This window comes from Lethenteron reissneri, chromosome 21 (assembly GCF_015708825.2).
Source record: "Lethenteron reissneri isolate LAM-NWPU_2019-01 chromosome 21, ASM1570882v1, whole genome shotgun sequence".
Classification (NCBI taxonomy): Eukaryota; Metazoa; Chordata; class Hyperoartia; order Petromyzontiformes; family Petromyzontidae; genus Lethenteron; species Lethenteron reissneri.
In genome coordinates, this window is record NC_083799.1 from 6,863,928 (window position 1) to 6,882,192 (window position 18,265).

At 44.5% G+C, this 18,265-nt stretch overlaps 1 protein-coding gene across 3 annotated transcripts; it reads right to left on the reverse strand.

Moving 5' to 3' along the window:
• Positions 1-55: 55 nt before the first annotated feature.
• On the reverse strand, positions 56-14,814 carry KLHL18 (kelch like family member 18). 3 transcript variants are annotated; one of them, XM_061555653.1, is made up of 10 exons: positions 14,516-14,814; positions 11,049-11,179; positions 10,377-10,517; positions 9,818-10,016; positions 9,053-9,213; positions 7,306-7,442; positions 6,105-6,327; positions 4,500-4,604; positions 3,956-4,067; positions 56-3,139 (listed from the first exon to the last, which is right to left on the reverse strand). In XM_061555653.1, exons 2-10 carry the CDS (start codon positions 11,111-11,113, stop codon positions 2,753-2,755), a joined length of 1,530 nt encoding a protein of 509 aa, XP_061411637.1. In that variant the 5' UTR covers positions 11,114-11,179; positions 14,516-14,814; the 3' UTR covers positions 56-2,752. The 3 variants fall into 3 exon arrangements, with proteins under 3 accessions (XP_061411637.1, XP_061411636.1, XP_061411634.1); XM_061555652.1 differs by having other exon boundaries at positions 10,377-10,450; positions 14,284-14,658; XM_061555650.1 differs by having other exon boundaries at positions 14,284-14,658.
• Between the last annotated feature and the right edge of the window lie 3,451 nt (positions 14,815-18,265).

An 18,265-nucleotide genomic window follows, 5' to 3' on the forward strand; every position in this document is an offset into this window, starting at 1 on the left:
CGTTACAATAATTCAACTAAAGGGTTATTCAAATATAGAAACACGGTTTGATCAATATTTTAATTTTTAAAGCCTATATTTTTTCCTATTGCTAAATTATACTTGAACAGAGCCTCTTAAGTTCAATACATCCAAGTATGAATCATTACACACGACTTGTACCTTGCACTTTACACTTTCTTGAATTTTACACAAAGTTTGGTCCATTTAACCTACAACCATGTGGACTTTTCAACATTCAATGCATAATTCGTACATACGGTATACAATCTCAACTAACATGACAAGCAAGAACTTAAGAATCCATTGCAAAAACAGGATGCTGTCACATTGCACTTGTGCTGAGCAAATCTTATATCTTTGAGCAGCACTCCTGTCAAGTAAAATAATACAAGTATTTGTACAAAACGCAAATATTGTCATGCAAGTTATGCAGCTTTATGATGAACAATTTTATTGACTTATTTTTAACAATAGCTGTACCTACTTGAACATTTTACATGTAGCTGCATGTGAAATATATGCACAGCTGGCAGTGCTGCAAGCCTGTTGCTTTGCACCGTTTTCTGCTGTAATATTGAAATAGCTTGGAAGAAAATACTTTATTTGTCCATTGTTAATATAACCTGATAATTGCTCGGTCTGAACCACTGACAAGCTGCCAGGAATTCATGTTTATAGACACGAGTCACATATGTTGAACTTCTTTTGCACCGTACATAGCCAACAATACTAATCATAGATGCGGAAAAACCGGAGTCATGTGAAACTGCTTCAAACTTCTTTTTCGGAACTGTAAAAAGGAACGGCAACATAAAATCATCTTCCACTACTGCCGTTAGCATTTCACGGTGTCATCCTTTGGGCATTTGCCATGGTGCATGTGTCAGGTAGCCAGGTATTGTGCACAGTTGGCAATTCAGACAATGTCGAATACAACTAATTTCTACATGCCCACCATGTTGCTGGTCCCTCTATGTGAAGGTGTTTGATGACATCAAACTTCCCAAATGTACATTATGCATAGAGAACCTCCAATTAATGTAGAGTAGTTACAGGCAGCAGTGTAGTTTCCCACAGATACACATTGACAAGTGCTCATCAACTCTGGACTTTTGTTTTAAACATTAGTAATGGTCAATTTCGAGGAACCTGCCCTCCTCAGCATCTCCCAGAAAGATGATCCATCACTTGGACTTATCTATCTCTATAGTTTGCAATGGTTACGTCCATCTGAACCTCTCATGTGTGCTAAGGCACACATGTGCTCTGACTGCTTGCTCGTACCTGTATCTGCTTCAGCAGATAAGTATCATGCATTGCAGTTCAATTATAAGTAAAGTGTTAATCACACGCGTATACATCGCAATTAAATAATTACACTGAACTATGGTGAAGTGTCATGCAAAAACTAAAGATCTATTTCACAATATGGTATTGCCTTCGATAACAGTAAGCCAACAGGGTTGACTATTGTGTTTCAGCGACTCTGTAGGCAGACTATATAAACAATTCAAATATTGGCTCTATTATTGTTTGGCAGTTTTAACAGTCAATTCGACACCGATTTATTCATGTTTGATTATTTTTCTTCCAAAAGCCTGTAGAAAACATAATTAACTAACAAACAGAACCATTGTCGGTAACGAGTTTCATTGGAAATTATTTACGATGCAGTTATACTCTCGAGTCCAAATACAATGATTACATGGAGACTACACAAAAATGCCTTGCCTCCTTGTAATCTGTCAGGTGTTACACCTGTCAGATGGACTGGCAAATTTAGTTTGGCAAAACAATATAAATCAGTGGTCAGTTCAAGTCATAGTTACCAACTGTGTGGTCTCCAACAGGTGTATGTGCCAGAAGTTTACTTTCACATTTTAGTGGCTATAGTTTTCCAAAGAGGCTTTTAGATACGAACGCATTTACTTGGGGTAATTAATCAAAATTGGTGTATTTTGCTGTGTACTTGTAAATTGTCATGTCCAATTGAATAATTTCGAATGGACACTCATTTGTCATAGATGCAATGTACTAGCTGGGACCTAATCAATTGTACTGTTTCTTATAAATCCTAGAACACATCGTTGGCAACTTTTGAGACTGCTGCCAAAGCAGCACACAACAGAACATCTGGTTTTCTTTTACATTGCAGTTAAGCACGAACAGAAACAGGATATATATATTTTCAGATGGTTTGTAGAGCCTTCACCTATTCAAGCAGTTTTTGGTTTTAATCTATCACACTGGACCATGCACAACGCACACTCATGCAAGCATTAAATATGTAATGCAGTTGAAAGTGTTTGGAATGAGTTTCAACGATTGTAAACATCCACATGTACACTATATGCTGCAAGACAACTATACGCGCACCATCTTAAGTCAGGTGCAGTATTGCTCTCAGCAAAGTTTTACAACGCATGTATGTTTCCGCATATGTGCACACTCAAAAAAATGTTCAATATAGCCTTATACTGATGGGGTAATTGCTGTTAGCAAGTACAAACTACAGCCAGCACAGCATAAGGGGTGGTATGGCCAATGGTGATGTTCGTACACTTCACCAAGTACTCGCATATAAGGCTAAATCAACCAGGGTGGGGGGGGAGGGCCCAGGGCAGGTCAGACACCAATTGCCACAAATTTTATCCATGACCAAGGTGTCGTGGCACCACTAATGCACCACCTCTCCCCACACACACAGATAGGGAGTAGACATCGATGAGGGAGAGAGCAGGCCTGCAGGTCACATAGTGAGAAAGGGAAGGCAGCCTGCCCCAACGCCGCCCGTGTGCCAGCTCATTTGGGCAGCCTGCCGCCATGTGTTGCTCTCAGGCGTGAAGCACTCAACCGTGCCGAGGTTGGCGTAGCCGTCGTAGCCGCCCAGTGCATAGAGCCGCCCCGAGCAGGCTGCAAGGGCCACGCGGCTGCGGCGTGCCAGCATTGGCGTGAGTGCAGACCACTGGTCAGACGCCGTGTCATAGGTCTCGACCGACGAGAGGAACGCCGAGCCCGTGTAGCCGCCCACGGCGTACAGGCGGCCCGAGAGGGCGGCCGCGCCATGTCGGCAACGCCTCTGCTGCATGGGCGCCGCTTTGTGCCAGCTGCCAGTGTGTGGGTTGTAGTACTCCACCTGCATGGCGCCACCGCACACACCCACGCAAGCACAACCGTAATGTTAGTGTGGCAGTAGGTAGGATCCCTCATCTGCTCATATGAGAACACATATCAACCCCATAGTCGTAAATCAATATGCAGGAATCCAGACGTGTACATGGATATATAAACAATGTTTCCACATATAATAATTTGCATTGTCTGTTTCACAGCGAAGAATTTAAAGATCCCCTGATGTAATTCACAAAAGTAGGTCATTGTGTGCTGGCGTCCAGGTTCGAATTTGCCGATTTAGAAAATTACCCAGAAATTACTCGATTGACATTATACATACCAATCTTTGTCCCCTACTGACAGACTAATGCCCAGTGGCAGACTAATGCCCACAGAGTCAACTTGAGCCTACAGGAATAGCTGCTACTGGACGTGCCCTTTCAAATGTTAGAGATGAGATGTGCAGCAATCTGAGACCCCAGAATATAGAGGGCTATTTCAATAAATTATTATGGACTCGCATACATTTTACATACAAACCCATCCCTGCACACCAACCCATGCACATGAATCCATAGACATGGGCCTATATACACAAACCCACACACATGAACCATTCACACAGGCCTACACACCAACGACATACATGTAAATGCAAAACCGTTTCACTCTGAAAAAGTCCTTAATTATCCACTTCTTTTGAGTAAGCCCTCAGCACATGCAGATGTTAGATTCTGAATTAATGGTTATATATTTAAAAAAAAACGATTTAATTAAGACGAACCGAGTGTGTGCTATCTGCTTTCTGCGTACGTGCGTACGTGCGTGCGTCACAAACCGTGCTGAATATCTGCAGGCCGTCGTGCCCACCCGTGACGTACACCCGGCCCTCAAAGAATGCCACGCCCGTCGCACTCCGTGGCGAGTTCATGGCCGTCACCATGGTCCACCTGAATGTGCGAGCACACAGGCATTAACATCTGAGCTGTGCGGGAGGGCATGCTCATCCTCACTCACATGGGATGAATGTCTGGCTTTGAGACACGTGCCACAGAGAAGGGCAAATTACAATAAATTTACAAATTAATGGAGTAATGTAGATGGATGGAAGTGACCAATTAACGGTCTTGTGAAATTGTTTCTAATTACCAATTACTTTTATCTGTGCAAATGAGATACCAATAAAACATAAAAGTAATGAAATTACCTATTTCAATTACATGTTATTCAGACACTACTCGTATCTCTATTGACATGCCCGCTCTGGCCTCGATGCATGTTCATGGGCCAGCCATCGCACTAAGAAGCGCAAACAACGCGCCAGTACTTGCTTTTCTCCCGCTCTGAATACATGGATGTGTGTGTGTGTGCTCATCACGCACTTGTCAGCCTCGGAGGAGTAGCACTCCACGGAGCTGAGCGACGACACCCCATCGTAGCCCCCGCACACATAGATCTGCCCGTCCAGCACGGCCACTCCCATCGCGCTGGGAAGACAAATGGGGGAAGCATGACGATCGTTGGGGCAGCTTTCACTATTGTTTAAAAGTAATGTTCTGTAACGCTAAAGGCTGTTCTTGTAAATACAGGAGACTCTTGAATATTGCGGGTTTATCATTCGGGGTTTTAACCTATCGCGGGCAACATCTTTGGATACCAATTTAGCTATCGCAGGGGTTAGTTTTGGCCTTTTGCGGGTATGCTATAATGGAAGTGGTGCAGTGCGGGCTGGACGTGAGGCAGTCACCTCATCCTTTGCCATGCTCGCATCTCGCGGACAAAGACCCACCCCCGTAGAGCCTATTAAAAGACTGTTGGGGCAAGTGCCGTTAGCAAGCGCCTATGAAGGCTGGCACGGCATACAAGAGGGTGGATAATCAGCACCATGCCTGGCTGCCTTTGTCTCTCCAGTGGCGATGTTTACACACCACAACATGTATTCATTTAGGGCTGAGTCCTAGGGGAGGCCCAGGATCAATTCAGATCGTCAATGGCATTTAGCGTGAGCAAGAATTTAACTTGGGTCTCCGGGTTCGTAACACAGCGTGCTAACCGTAGCACTACCGCAGCACTACCGCTCCCTTCTCGTAGACAAACACACACACACCCGCTTTGGATCATCATCAGTAAGTACAGTAAATTATTCAGTATTTATACAACTTATTGTCCAGGAATGTGCTTTGTATAGGGTATTTAAATGGTTATTTGAATTTTTTTGTTTTTAGTTTATTTGGCATACAGTACAGTACTTATTTCAATTGTCATGTGTCTATTTTTGGTTGCCGTGTACCTAACCCCATTATTTAGGTAAGTATTGAATTTCGCGGTTTTGGCCTTCGCAGCACTTTCCAAGAATGTAACCCCTCGCAATATTCAAGGGTCTCTTGTATACCTCAATTACCTTGTCAATACAGTAGAAACTGGATGTAAACACACCTTATATAATCACAATTCTGATAAAGAAACAGATCCTTTTATTATACTGATGGGGGGGAAGGCGATAGGTAATGTCTGATCCAAGCATACTACTTTGGATATAAGTACTTACTCCCAAGGGTGTACTTATATGCAGTTTCAACTGTACTGTTGCATAATGTAATCAATGTTGCTGCTAACAGCTATATTAATAGTCATCTCATAACTAGTATATGTAACATTAGAAAGGCCATAGTAGACACTGCTGCAAACGGAAAATGTTCATGCATTGGCTGTGAATAGTCTGCCACAAAAAAACAGTGATCCCGAGTGATCTTTAAACTGGCCGTTAGAGCGAGTGCTGTTAGCGAGCACCTATGAAGGTCAGCACAGTGCATGAAGGGGGTTTGTGTGTCCAGCATCATGCCCAGCCGCCTTTGTCTCCCCTGTGCCCATGTTTACACAAAACACCAGATACTCTACTCGTTTGAGACCCAGTCGACCAAGGGGAGGTTCGGGACCAATTCTGATATTCGCCACCGATTACCGCTTCCCACAAAAACCATGGTCACCTGCGCTTGCTATTCATACTGGCGACCTTGGTCCAGGTATTTGTGTCGGGATCGTACACCTCCACGCTGGACAGCCGCTCCTGCCCATCCGAGCCCCCCACCGCGTACAGCCGTCCGCCCAGCACAGCCACCCCCACACGGCTACGCGGTGACCCCATTGGGCAGCATGCCTCCCAGCGGTTGGTCAGCGGGTCGTAAACCTCCACCATGGTCACCGCATCCCCTGAGCAAATACACGAGAGGGGGACTTCAAGGGATAAATTATAGCGACTGTTATGAAGTCTTCTTCTGTCGCACGGCTGATGTAGATGCAGAGCAACATCTACAATTTTTCATTCAGGTGGTCAAGTCAGATAACCGCGCAAGGAGCAGCGGAGTGCGATGCACTGCAACGTGCGTAAGCGTGATGTCGGATTCAATGTGATGTGAGTTGCAGCAATGCTTTATTAATTGCAATATTTTTCCAGGAAAATCCCTTGCGATGGAACATCTCATTTGCAAGAGTGTCCAGGGTGTCAAGTGACACGTGTATACCAAAAACGTAAACACACATTATAAAATATACAACTCATACAGTACACGTTTATACAAGGTCAAAAACATTTATATATGAACATCTCACTGCCGGTGCATACAGAATGTTCTTTTAGAGTTGAGGTGCAGTCATATTTCTCTCGTCTTGAGATGGGATCGTATGTAGACCCCATCTGTAAGATTCACAGTGATACGAGACGTATACATGTACAGCTATTTTGTTAATCCACTGCTGGATGAGGGCCTCTCCACACCATGTGGATCATGGATGTTATTTGACTATGGTTCACTACAATGATCCGCTTGGATTAATTAAGGTGGGAGGGATGGATGTGGAAGCTTACAGCATAGAAGTGCAGTACAACAATGGATTTTTCTGCACTATATGCTGCCCAACCTGAGTGTGCATGATGGTCACCCACCCACGCCATATCCATGCTCGATTCTTAGCCTCCGAGGTCTGACAATATTGTGCACTTTCCGTGTAAATCGGTCAAAGTGCAACATATTATAAAATGTTATAAAATGTTAAAAGCAGGCAGCTGGTGACACTGCTGGGATAGTGGATGCCAATCGCTGACTCTCACCCAAGAATAAACAAGGTTCTTTGCATTTTGTCAGCTATCTCAGCCTCCCTGCCCATTCCTCCGCCCGCTGTTAACTCTACCGGCAGAGTTGAGGCCCCCGACAGCGTAAACGCGGCCAGCCAGGGAGGTGCAGCAGCGCGGCCGGGTCTTGTACGCCGGAAGAACTGGCCGCCGGTCCGGCATCAGGTGATAGTCCTTCGCTTCATCCAATAGGTCCCTAGAACATGTATATATAGGGCTTCATTTTAGTCAGAGTCAGAAAACAAGGAGATATTTCTGGACCCACCTCTTGTTAAATAGATGTGGTTACTTGTCACATGCCTACTCCGGTCTAACAGCGACCCGGAAAAGATTCAGTAAGAAATTAAGCTGGAGCTACAGCAAGGTCATTTGGCTTGTAACCTGAGTCTTTTTATTTTATTCCCTTTGTCTTGTGGCCTTTGGAGCATGGCTGTTAACTTGACCGATATCTCCTTGCAGTGGTCTTTCCACTTCTCTCCGTCCATTCCTGCGATTTGCAAGTGAAGACAGATTCCAACCCATTCACACTTTGGCATCCAATCACTGTGGTGTTATACTGGTAGGAACGAAGTGGACCAGCCTACAATAGATTATATCGTCCGTCCGTCCGTGTAGCAACATCGCCCCCTACTGCAAACACTTGGCATGACCCTACCTTTAGAACCTTTAGACTCAGTGAGGCTTTCCTGGCTAAACAAGTGTAACATTCCCTTATAATTCCCTCAGATAGCTTTTAATTAAAATATTTAAATTAATGAGGCTTTCCTGGCTAAACAAGTGCAACATTCCCTTATAATTCCCTGAGATAGCTTTTAATTAAAACTTTTAAATTAAAATTTAACTCACAGCATCCTAAAGCCTACAGCTAGGCCTAAAGCCTAGAACTAGGCCTCAAACTCTCCCTTCGTATCGTACCCCCGCGTGTGTGAAAGGGAGTTAATGTTTAACAATGTTACATTCCCTGATGCTTTTAAATAGAAACATTTAAATTGAAAGCTTTAACATAAATAATAAAACATTTAAATTAAAAATTAACTCACGGCGGCCTAAAGCCTACAGCTAGGCCTAAAGCCTAGAACTAGGCCTCAAACTCTCCCTTCGTATCATACCCCCGCGTGTGTGAAAGGGAGTTAATGTTTAACAATGTTACATTCCCTGATGTTTTTAAATAGAAACATTTACATTTAAAGCTTTTACATAAATAATTAAAATATTTAATATAAAAATTAACTCACAGCGCCCTAAAGCCTACAGCTAGGCCTAAAGCCTAGAACTAGGCCTCAAACTCTCCCTTCGTATCGTCCGATTTGGTGTAGCAACATCGCCCCCTACTGCAAACACTTGGCAGGACCCTAGAAACACCTTTAGACTCAGTGGGGCTTTCCTGGCTAAACAAGTATAATAATACATTATGTTAATATTCTTTGGTTATTCGTTCCTACCAGCCCACCCCGCAGGGTCCTGTTTTTTCACCTAATACCTTCAAGTCACTACCCTTTGCAGTCAGTGACCATTTATCCTGGTCATGTTTCTGAATATACTGTAGGTTCCTGTACTTAACCTGCCTAAGAACCCCCGATTCTCTGTGTAAATGTTTCCAGGCTTATAATTGTTTTCCCTTCATGAGAAATATTAATAATTCTCGGGATGGCTTTAATTTGAAAGGTATTGATTCTCCATTCTTATTCTTAAAAAAAGGGATTTGAGGGCCAGTAAAGCGATAACACCCAGACCCACTGCTGTACTACAGTGCAATGTTGCCTGATTTAGCGAGCGCGGGGGGATGGGGGCAGAAGGTCACGGTACCTGCACTTGTGGCAGGCACGTATGAGCTCGTCCTGCTGCACACGGTCGGTCAGAAAGTGGGGGCGGCACAACGGGAGGCGCACGCATGTGAGCAGGTCCGGGAGTAGCGGCGCACGGCCCTCGCGGTCCCTCCGCACCCACGCCAGCATCGCCTCGAACACCTGCGCGCACCAGCAGCAAACAACATGCACGGCGCACACACCCATGAACCACATACACACACAGAGTCAATCATGCATCGGTGTGTGTGTACAAATACCTTTGACCAAATCACCTGGAATGCACCCCAACTCGGCAAATCTCAGAAGCTATAAGCAAGAGCCCAGTTAACTGACCAACATACATGCCTGGTTGTTATAGGTGGCTGCGTTGTGGACAGCAGTGTAGTACATCAATAACCATTGTTGCACTTTAATTGAATTCTCCCACACCTATGCTCCCTGGCTTCAACAACCTTCACTGACCGATATGGAAAAGCATGGTCAAACACCCGCATGACTCCCATGCCATGGGTAGGCCTTTATCCAAAATTGGATTGGCAAAAGGCTCTTCTGAGAAACATGATGCGTATAAATAAGTTACACACAAACACAAACCCACGAGATGCACACGACATGAGCTTGAGTAAACTACGACAGGTCAGATTGCACAGTTTGACCGTGGCAAGGTCTGCCGGACCCACACCCCACCATCGCCACCTCCCGCTCATCCTCTTTTCCCCTGCACACGGAACCATCAGGTACCATGCGCGCGCGCACCCCCCACCTGTTCCTCTCCCTCTACGTGCAGCTCGTCTCGCGCCGCCAGCTCCAGCAGCTCCTCCCCAGGGAGGCCCAGGAACTCCTCGCCCGTGGACGCCTCCACAAAGTGCTGCTGCAGGAACGAGTTGGCCGTGTCGTAGAGCGCAGGACACATCATGGCCTCCGCGAACGAGCGCACGCCCAGCACGTTCTTTGGGTGCAACCTGCAGCAGGAGATGGCAGCAGCGAAATAAACAGCCAGTCCTCTGTATCTAAAAAGCGTAGAACCCTGTTGACCTTACTCCCTCTAAAAGCGACATTCAATCTGTACGACCCCGCTAAATTCCCTCAGTGTATTGGGATCTGCATACTTGTGGCGCTCTCGCCACATGGCCATGCATACAACAATTTAAACTCAGTCATAACGTCCTCCACAACTCGGCTAGGAGATCATTACCAACTGAGAGCAATCTACCACCATACTGCTTTCACACACTTGCCGAACACCTGTGCCACACCAAACTCGCCCATACTGTGTCCCGGACCAGATCCCCATAGCTTCCCCGTTCCTCAGCACCCCTCACCTCTCCTTTAGGAAGTGACAGCAAGCATCCTTTACGGCATGAAGTTGCAGGAAGGAGGCCGCCATCAGCAGGGCCTGCACATTGTGTTGGTCGATGGCCAAACGCCCATTGTAAGCGAAGTTAATCAGGGCTTCGAGTGCACTGCAGTCCACACAATGGCACAGATTCAGCCCAGCTCCACCGACGTGCACTTATCCCATTAGTCGGTGTCAACCACTGCTCCTGCAATATATGCTCATCGCACTCACCATCTTTAAGATCCTTTGTGGACTCACTCCTGCCTGCCTCTTCAGTAGTTTTGTTAATTATTTACTGCAATTACATATTGTGTACCTGATGACATTGTGTTATAAACAATGTAAATTTTAAGGCTGCAATTACTAAAGACTTATGGCAGGCTTATGTTGACTGAAGTTGAGCATTTAAGGAACCATTATTTATACTGGCAGTAGAGCAAAGCACTAAAACGAAATGATACAGTTGTGACATTTGGTTACAATGTTATGAAATACTGATATAATGACAATCATTGTGGAAATTAAATATATTATATCGTGAAAAATTCTATCGTGGCAGCCCTAATGTCGACATGCTTAACGATTGCAGTTAAATACTGATTGTGAACATGGGCTGTGTGTGGGGTAATATGATGGGGCACGTGAGCCCCCGCACCTGGGGTCCGTGCCCTGCATGACGATCTCTTCGCGCTTGCTTTCAGCCATGTCAGTGGTGAACATCGCATGGAAGTAGGGGATGGAGGCAGCCAGAACCACGCGGTGAGCGCTGTACTTGTGCTCCCCAACCTGCAAGCGGCAGGGCACACGCAGTAGATAAAGGTGCAGCCCTGCAATTTATGGCTCACACCATTGCTGTTGGAAGGGCCTCCACTAGAGAAAGCTCTAGAGAGCTCCTCTGGAGAGTGTTTTAGTATATTCCTCCACACTGGCCAGACGTCTCGATAGAGATGAGTACCCGAACGCTGCCCCACAAAACACGACCTGTGAATATACAAACTGTTGTGTATTGTTTTGAAAGCCACTTGGTTGAATGTTAAAGAGAGTATTTGCATTTTTATTAACTTCTCCCTGTGAAGCAGATGATACATCTATGCGGGGTTGGAAGATTATAAATTACACTATAATAACAAAACTGCATAGAATGCTGCGAGTCATTCAAACTTTCCCTGAGCCAGTTTATTCGTTCCATGACTGGAACCACTTGGCATATCTTTGATGCATCACATACGTTGTCTTAATAAAAGCTGACTAACTTTAAAATATTTAATAACGTTCCAAGACAATGCCACATACAGGTTATGTTGGAAACATATATCTCAATTATAGTACTATTTCAGACCCTGCCTTGATATAAGGGTTGAATTTAAACATCTATGGTTTTAAACATTGTAGAATAAATACCCAGTCACACGTACTGCTGCAGTGCTGGATTAAAGTGTGTATTTTACACTGAAGATGTATGTACAAGCATACAATATATGGATAGACTGGAAGACATGGGCTCTACATAATTATCGGTGCTCTGCAAGGTCTATTTTTGTAAAATAGTATCAGTTTAATTTGTATTTGTTCTTTTGAAGTCCAATTTCTCCAGCACATCTGCAGTTATTTTAAAACGCACGTTTAAATGCTTTTAATTGACATAAAACCTTTTGCAAAAACAATCACATCTGGTCTACTGTGCAAGTCTTTTTTTTCTAAATTCCAATATGATTTAAAACTAACGCTTTCAAGAGAAATAAACAACTCTTTAATATCAGTTTAACACGTAGGCTTTCGTGACCTATATTATTCATAATAAAGGTTTTTGGATTAGATCGCGTAAGTATAAATGTGTCGTAACCCTCCACCACCCGACACAGCCAGTAAGGTTTGTTATGTAAACAACTCGCCAATTAGTTACTACTTCAGCCCACCTGTGTGTTGGAGAGTAAATCCACATTTACAACACACCGGTGGGCTGACGTAGTAACTAATTGGCGAGTTGTTTACATAACAAACCTTACTGGCTGTGTCGGGTGGTGGAGGGTTACAACACATTTATAATTACCCGATCTAACCCAAAAAAACATTTATGAACTCCTTAATATACAAAAAAAACACTTGAATTCAGAAAAACAAATGCCACCATGTGATGGTTAAGCTACATAAGTGTGAACATATAGACATGATTTTGCAAGAGAAAACGTAAGTTATAATTTAATTATAGTAAATGTTAATTGGCATTGATGTCAATGCCTGCAAAACTTTATAAGCTTAAAGAAATAACTCAAGTGGCAAGTGGAAGCACCTGCTAACGTCGTACAAGGCCATCAATGCACTAGTTCTCTATCTCATAATTATTTTCACTGTCAGCTACCGTAAAAGTAATCTGCTTTACATCACCCCTTCAGTTTGTTTTTGCTGTAAACAAAGGGTCATGATTCAGGGCATGTTTTTGGTTGCCATTCAGGGTTAAGAAGCTTAGCTGTAAAATTTTCCACAAAGTTTTTTCCATCTCAACAGCCAGCTCGCTACGGCGAGAGCTGTCTTATTATGACCGCTGTTCAATCGGGTCCAAACCTAACCACACTGGCCACGAACTGGCTCTATGAGCACATAACTACTAAACATTCCCATCGCAGATTTTGAGAAGCTCTAATGGTGATCGCGAAACAGGTAGCGGTGTCGTATATCCAGTATAAGTGGTTGATTGACCAGTTGTGAAAGGGAAAAAAACGTGAGCATTTGGATCAATATCAACACTAAAAACAGATCAGTGTTTGCTTTATCCGCCGCAATTATTATCCGATAGCAATAAATTACCCAAATTAGGAGCTGGAATACTTGGTCTAATTGGTAAGGGAACAGGCATTACCGTTTTTAGACTGTAAAATATGTGGGTTGTAAGTGAGAAGTGTATGTGTGAGTTAATCCATCCCATTAGATCCAGAAGATATCCAGCAAATATCTTGCACACACGATGTTTTTGTTTTACAAAGGAGGGTTGCGGGATGAGGGTAAAATACTGGTGCAGTATTTGCAACCATTATCCTCTCCATTTGACCTTCTTCGTGCACCATTCACTGTTGTTTCTCAAGGCTAATCCACCCTCCCCTTCACGTCCCCTACTGAGTGGAATGACCCAACTAAACACGCTCATCACAAGTGGCATGGTACCAGTAAGTCACTGGCATCACTTGCGATGGACAGGCACGGGCCTGACAAGAAACACCCCTCAACCCTCCAGTGCACACACACCCGCCTGAGAAAACCCTTCACTACAAAATACACAAGCACATTTCCCTTACCGTGAATGATGCCCACACCTCAACCACTAAAACACCTCACCCTGGGTGACAATGATATATCACCCCATGTGACACACCTAACTCAGCGTGATGTATACATCTGACCCACTATGCCAGTGACACCCCTCACGTGTAGCAGTGACACACACTGCACCATATGACTGATAATTTCCTCCCACACGAACAAAAGCGCGAATTAATATAATGGGCCAAATATCCCATTGGAGGACCCTCCTGTGTCTTAATACCCAATGAGAGGTTGCTAGATAAACAGTGGACATTATGACTTATTAATACACACTTTGGGTGACATTGACACGAACCTCACCCCGTGTGCCACAGACACCTCGTCCCGGGCGCATCCCACCCGCGTGGCACATACACATACCTCAACCCCTTGGGAGACATTAGTGGAAGGCGCCTTACAAATGAATGTAAATTAGTATCTGAAATACACACCTTGGTCCAGGTGAAACACACACATACCTGACCCCGTTTGGCACAGGCACACCTCATTTCGCGTAACACACACACACCCCCCACCCGTCACCACGTGTGACACTCTTTAAACACCCGCACCACTCGCCCCGGTCACCTCACCCTGAGGGTGACGTCGCATAGCTTCCCCTGCCGCCGGATCTCTTCCATGACGCCGAAGCCCTTGACAGCGAGGTCGTCCACGCTGAAGTGCACAATGTCGTCCTCGAAATCGTCGGCCATTGTGAACCTGCCCCGCGTTCTCGCCCGACCACGCATGAAAGGGGCGTCCCGGGCACGAAGCTCGGCCTCTTCTGCGATTACAAAATAGCAAGCACGCGACCGACTCGTCCACCTTTTTAACCGCGGCCTCGTTCGCAGCGACGACAGCAGAGCGGCAGCAGCAGGGGTTGACTGAGCAGCGAGACGGCGACTCGAGTCGAGAGACAAGACACCCCGGCGGCGTCAAATGAACGCTGCGAATCGCTGCAACAGCTGACAGCAGTGCCGCTGATGCAGCAGCTTCTGACGTCTTAAATGTTAATGCTGCTGTGTTGATCTGACAGCCGCTACCGCGGTTGTATGTGGTGTAGCTGCTATTGCAGCTATCTGCGCTGATGCTATATCCGCCGCCGTTGCTATTGCTGCGGCTATTTCATCGGTTGCCCTTGCTGCTGCAATAGAAGCAGCTGTTATAGTCGCCGTGATTGTTTGCTGATGCCGCTGTAGCCGATAATTCGTATTGTTACTATTTAGCCGCTGATGTTGCCTTAGCTGCTGCTGATTTCCCCACGGTTCTATTACTTTGGTAGTGACAGGAGTTGTGCTGCTGTTGTTGTTGTTGTTGTGTTGCTGTTGTTGTTGTTGCTGTTGCTGCTGTTGTTGTTGTTGTTGTTGTTGTTGCTGCTGTTGTTGTTGTTGCTGTTGTTGTTGTGTTGCTGTTGTTGTTGTTGCTGTTGACCGGAGCAGCGGTTCCACGCGCCGCTCAGCTGATCGCGGCCCGCGCGCGCGCGCCACTCTTCCGGTCCCGCGTTTCGTGGCTTCCGGGAGGAAACGCGGCGTTCGCGTTCCGCACCCAGGGATTTGGTTCCGGTCTCGGGAGCTGCCCGCAACGTGGTTTCGCCTGCGCGCCCGGGCAGTGTCTCCATTGACTGCGGCGTCAACGTTAGAAGGAACGGAGCCAGTGCCAGGGTTAGGAGTTTAGTTAAGTGTTAGGAGCAGTGGCGGCTCCTGCAAAATCTCTCAGGGGGGGGCAAATGTCTGGATGATTGATAAGGATAAGGTCCACCCATGCAATGGATAAATTAACAGCTTAAGCATGTAAAGGCAACTTCACTTCTTTAATATTAATGAAAATTAAAGTGACTCTTACAATACATTTTGTTTGTTTCTATACTCACTATTAAAACAAACCACTCAAGTTTATTTTATTAAAGATTCCACTAGGTGGCGACAAATAATATTGTTGACTGAAACGTGCTTACGTATGATGACGTAAGCACGTTAGGGCGAGCCCTCCCGGAAGCCATAGAGAATGCATTGGAGCGCCCGCCGTTCGAAAAAAAACATCTTTGAATGTAATTCTATGGGACCACTCGGGGCGATTCTCAGCCGGAGTGAAATCGCCCAAAAAGAGGCGGTACTCCACAGAACGTGACATGACGCTGATTGGACTATATCCAGAGGCACAGTGACGGCTAGCGTGACTCTGTGGTTGAATGACATTGGTGGTGCGTCGCCCAATCGCCCTAATGAATAAATTGCCCCTGGTTAGGAGTGGGGGTTATTGTAAGGGAGCAAGGCTTAACCCACGGAAGCTTGACTCATTTTATGAGGTTGCTCTGTTAAGTTGATCAGTAGGGATGCGATGTTGATGTTTTGTTTCCCCAATTTAGTAGATTGCAAGTACATTTATTGTTCACCTTTGCACCGTACGCCAGCACACTTGTATAACTATTCATATTCTTGGTTCTTTCGGTAAAGTCACGTAGAAGGGAAATAATAAAATAAAATAAACATAAGGAAAAATTCTCACGACGTTATTGATATTAATGACAAATGCAAATATGGGATTAGTCACTACTTGTGGTGGTTTGGCTGCTGCAGCTCTTTACTATAAAAATTTCCCTCCCTTTATTAATGCTAATCATATTTCCCTCCCTTTATTACTGCTAATCCTACATAATATGACTTTGAAATCCCCCACCACCTACACATTCCACAAGTAGTGACTAATCCCACATCTGCATGTCAACAATATGCTAAATTCCTCTGTTGATATGTAAACTCCTTTGTCAAGGCTCTCTCCTCCGACCCAGCTTAAAAATACGCTACCAAGCTTAGCAGTGTTCATTAGGACGCTGTCTTTCCGACAGCTATGTTCTTCACCTGAGGACGACTGCTTGCGTTGTGGCTGAAACGTCGTGAGAATTTTATCTTATGTTTTATTTTTATTTATTTTATTATTTCCCTTCTACACGACTTTACCGAAAGAACCAAGAATATGAATCCATGCAGTCACTAAAGCTTTAAATCGAAATGTATAACTATTATTCGAATAACGTTATGGGATCTTTTAATCATTTAATTTTACCCTAAGGCTAAAGGAAAAATTCAAAGAGGTTCAATCTCATACCAGTACTTCGAATAAAGTATGTTTGTTTACACACACGACATCCATTCACCAAGGAGATGGATCAATGGAATGAGCTCGTGTGTCCTGTGCTATGTGGCTCATTACATCACATGATCATTAGAAGTGGCAGTGGCTCGGGATGCCTTTATCCAGCAGTGGATTATTAATGGTTGATTATACACTTTAGACACGTAATTAAATGTATATCGTACATTAAACTATAAATTGCATGTTAGAACCACTCGATAGTGGTGCTTTTGTCGTGTTCTATGCAATTTTGTACGCAACATTACACCTCAATAGAACTAAAACGAAACTTTTTAGTTTACCAGTAAAGCCCACTTAGCTATATAGCTCTTTTTCAGAAGCAACCTGGCCACAAATGATAGTTCAACGATGTGGCGTATCATGTAGTCAGTTATAGCAGCTAAATACTCTAAATGTGGAAGGAAAAACGGGAGGAGCGGAGGAAAATCCACACGGCCACGGGGAGAGAGCCATGCAAACACCAAATATACAGCAGGCATCAGGGTCGGGATCAAACCCACTGCGCCTCACTGCTTTTTGCAGTTGCATTTCCCAGAACCTAAAATATCTGGCTCTGGAATTTTCTGACAAATTGTTATACTGTAAATCCCAGTGATTAAAATGTGCTGACATTTATTTTTCAACGATGTACTCCCATATACACTGGCACTCGATTTAAAATATGGGGAAATAAGGTTTAAGCAAAATGACTTAAAATAAATAAAACCCATAAAATGTTCATCATAATTTTCAGGAAGGTTCCTTACGAGAGGGGGCCATTCGGTCCGCTTAAGTCCTTTGGGCAAGAAACTATAGACAAGCTGGAAGGCGCTAGAATGAGTCCTTGAATTATGGAGCGATACATTATGAGAATGTGAAGTAAGTGTGTCATGTCCAATTACCCAAGTTTCTTTGGTCAACCAGTAGGTGGGGCTATCCCAATTGAGTAGTTCATGGGTCGGTTTTTTATTTATTTATTTGGACCATGACGCCAGAACGCAATGGCTTGCTCATGCGAAAGACGCAGTATTATTCAGGGCGGTGTGGAACCGTGAACTTTTGCAACAAGCTGGTGAGCGCGCTACCGCTAGGCTACATCGCATCAAGCAGTTGATGTAGCGCCGATTCAGACCACTTCGGAGGTCGTAATCAGATAATGTAGTTAGTATTAATTTAGTTAATAGGGGCCGTCCATAAATGACATCACGTACTTAGGGGGGGTCAGACATTTAATGATTGGGGGGGGGGGGGGGTTTGAGAAATGTGACGTCACATCAAAATGCGCAACTTTAAATAAATATAGACAACACAGTCTACTTAATTAAATAGACTTTTTAATAAATGTTTTTTTCCCTACAACATCAGAGTGTAGCGCTACATAAAATACGCACTAAAATGACAATAGTTTGAAGCGATTTGAAGCATGTTTTATTTGGGGGGGGG

Coding starts and splice junctions, on each gene's coding strand:
- KLHL18 (XM_061555650.1), bottom strand. CDS start 14,439: ATGCGTGGTCGGGCGAGAACGCGGGGCAGGTTCACAATGGCCGACGAT. Junction 10,017..10,376: donor TGTCACTTCCTAAAGGAGAG/GTGAGGGGTGCT, acceptor CTCCTGCTGCAG/GTTGCACCCAAAGAACGTGC. Junction 4,068..4,499: donor TACTCCTCCGAGGCTGACAA/GTGCGTGATGAG, acceptor TCGCACATTCAG/GTGGACCATGGTGACGGCCA.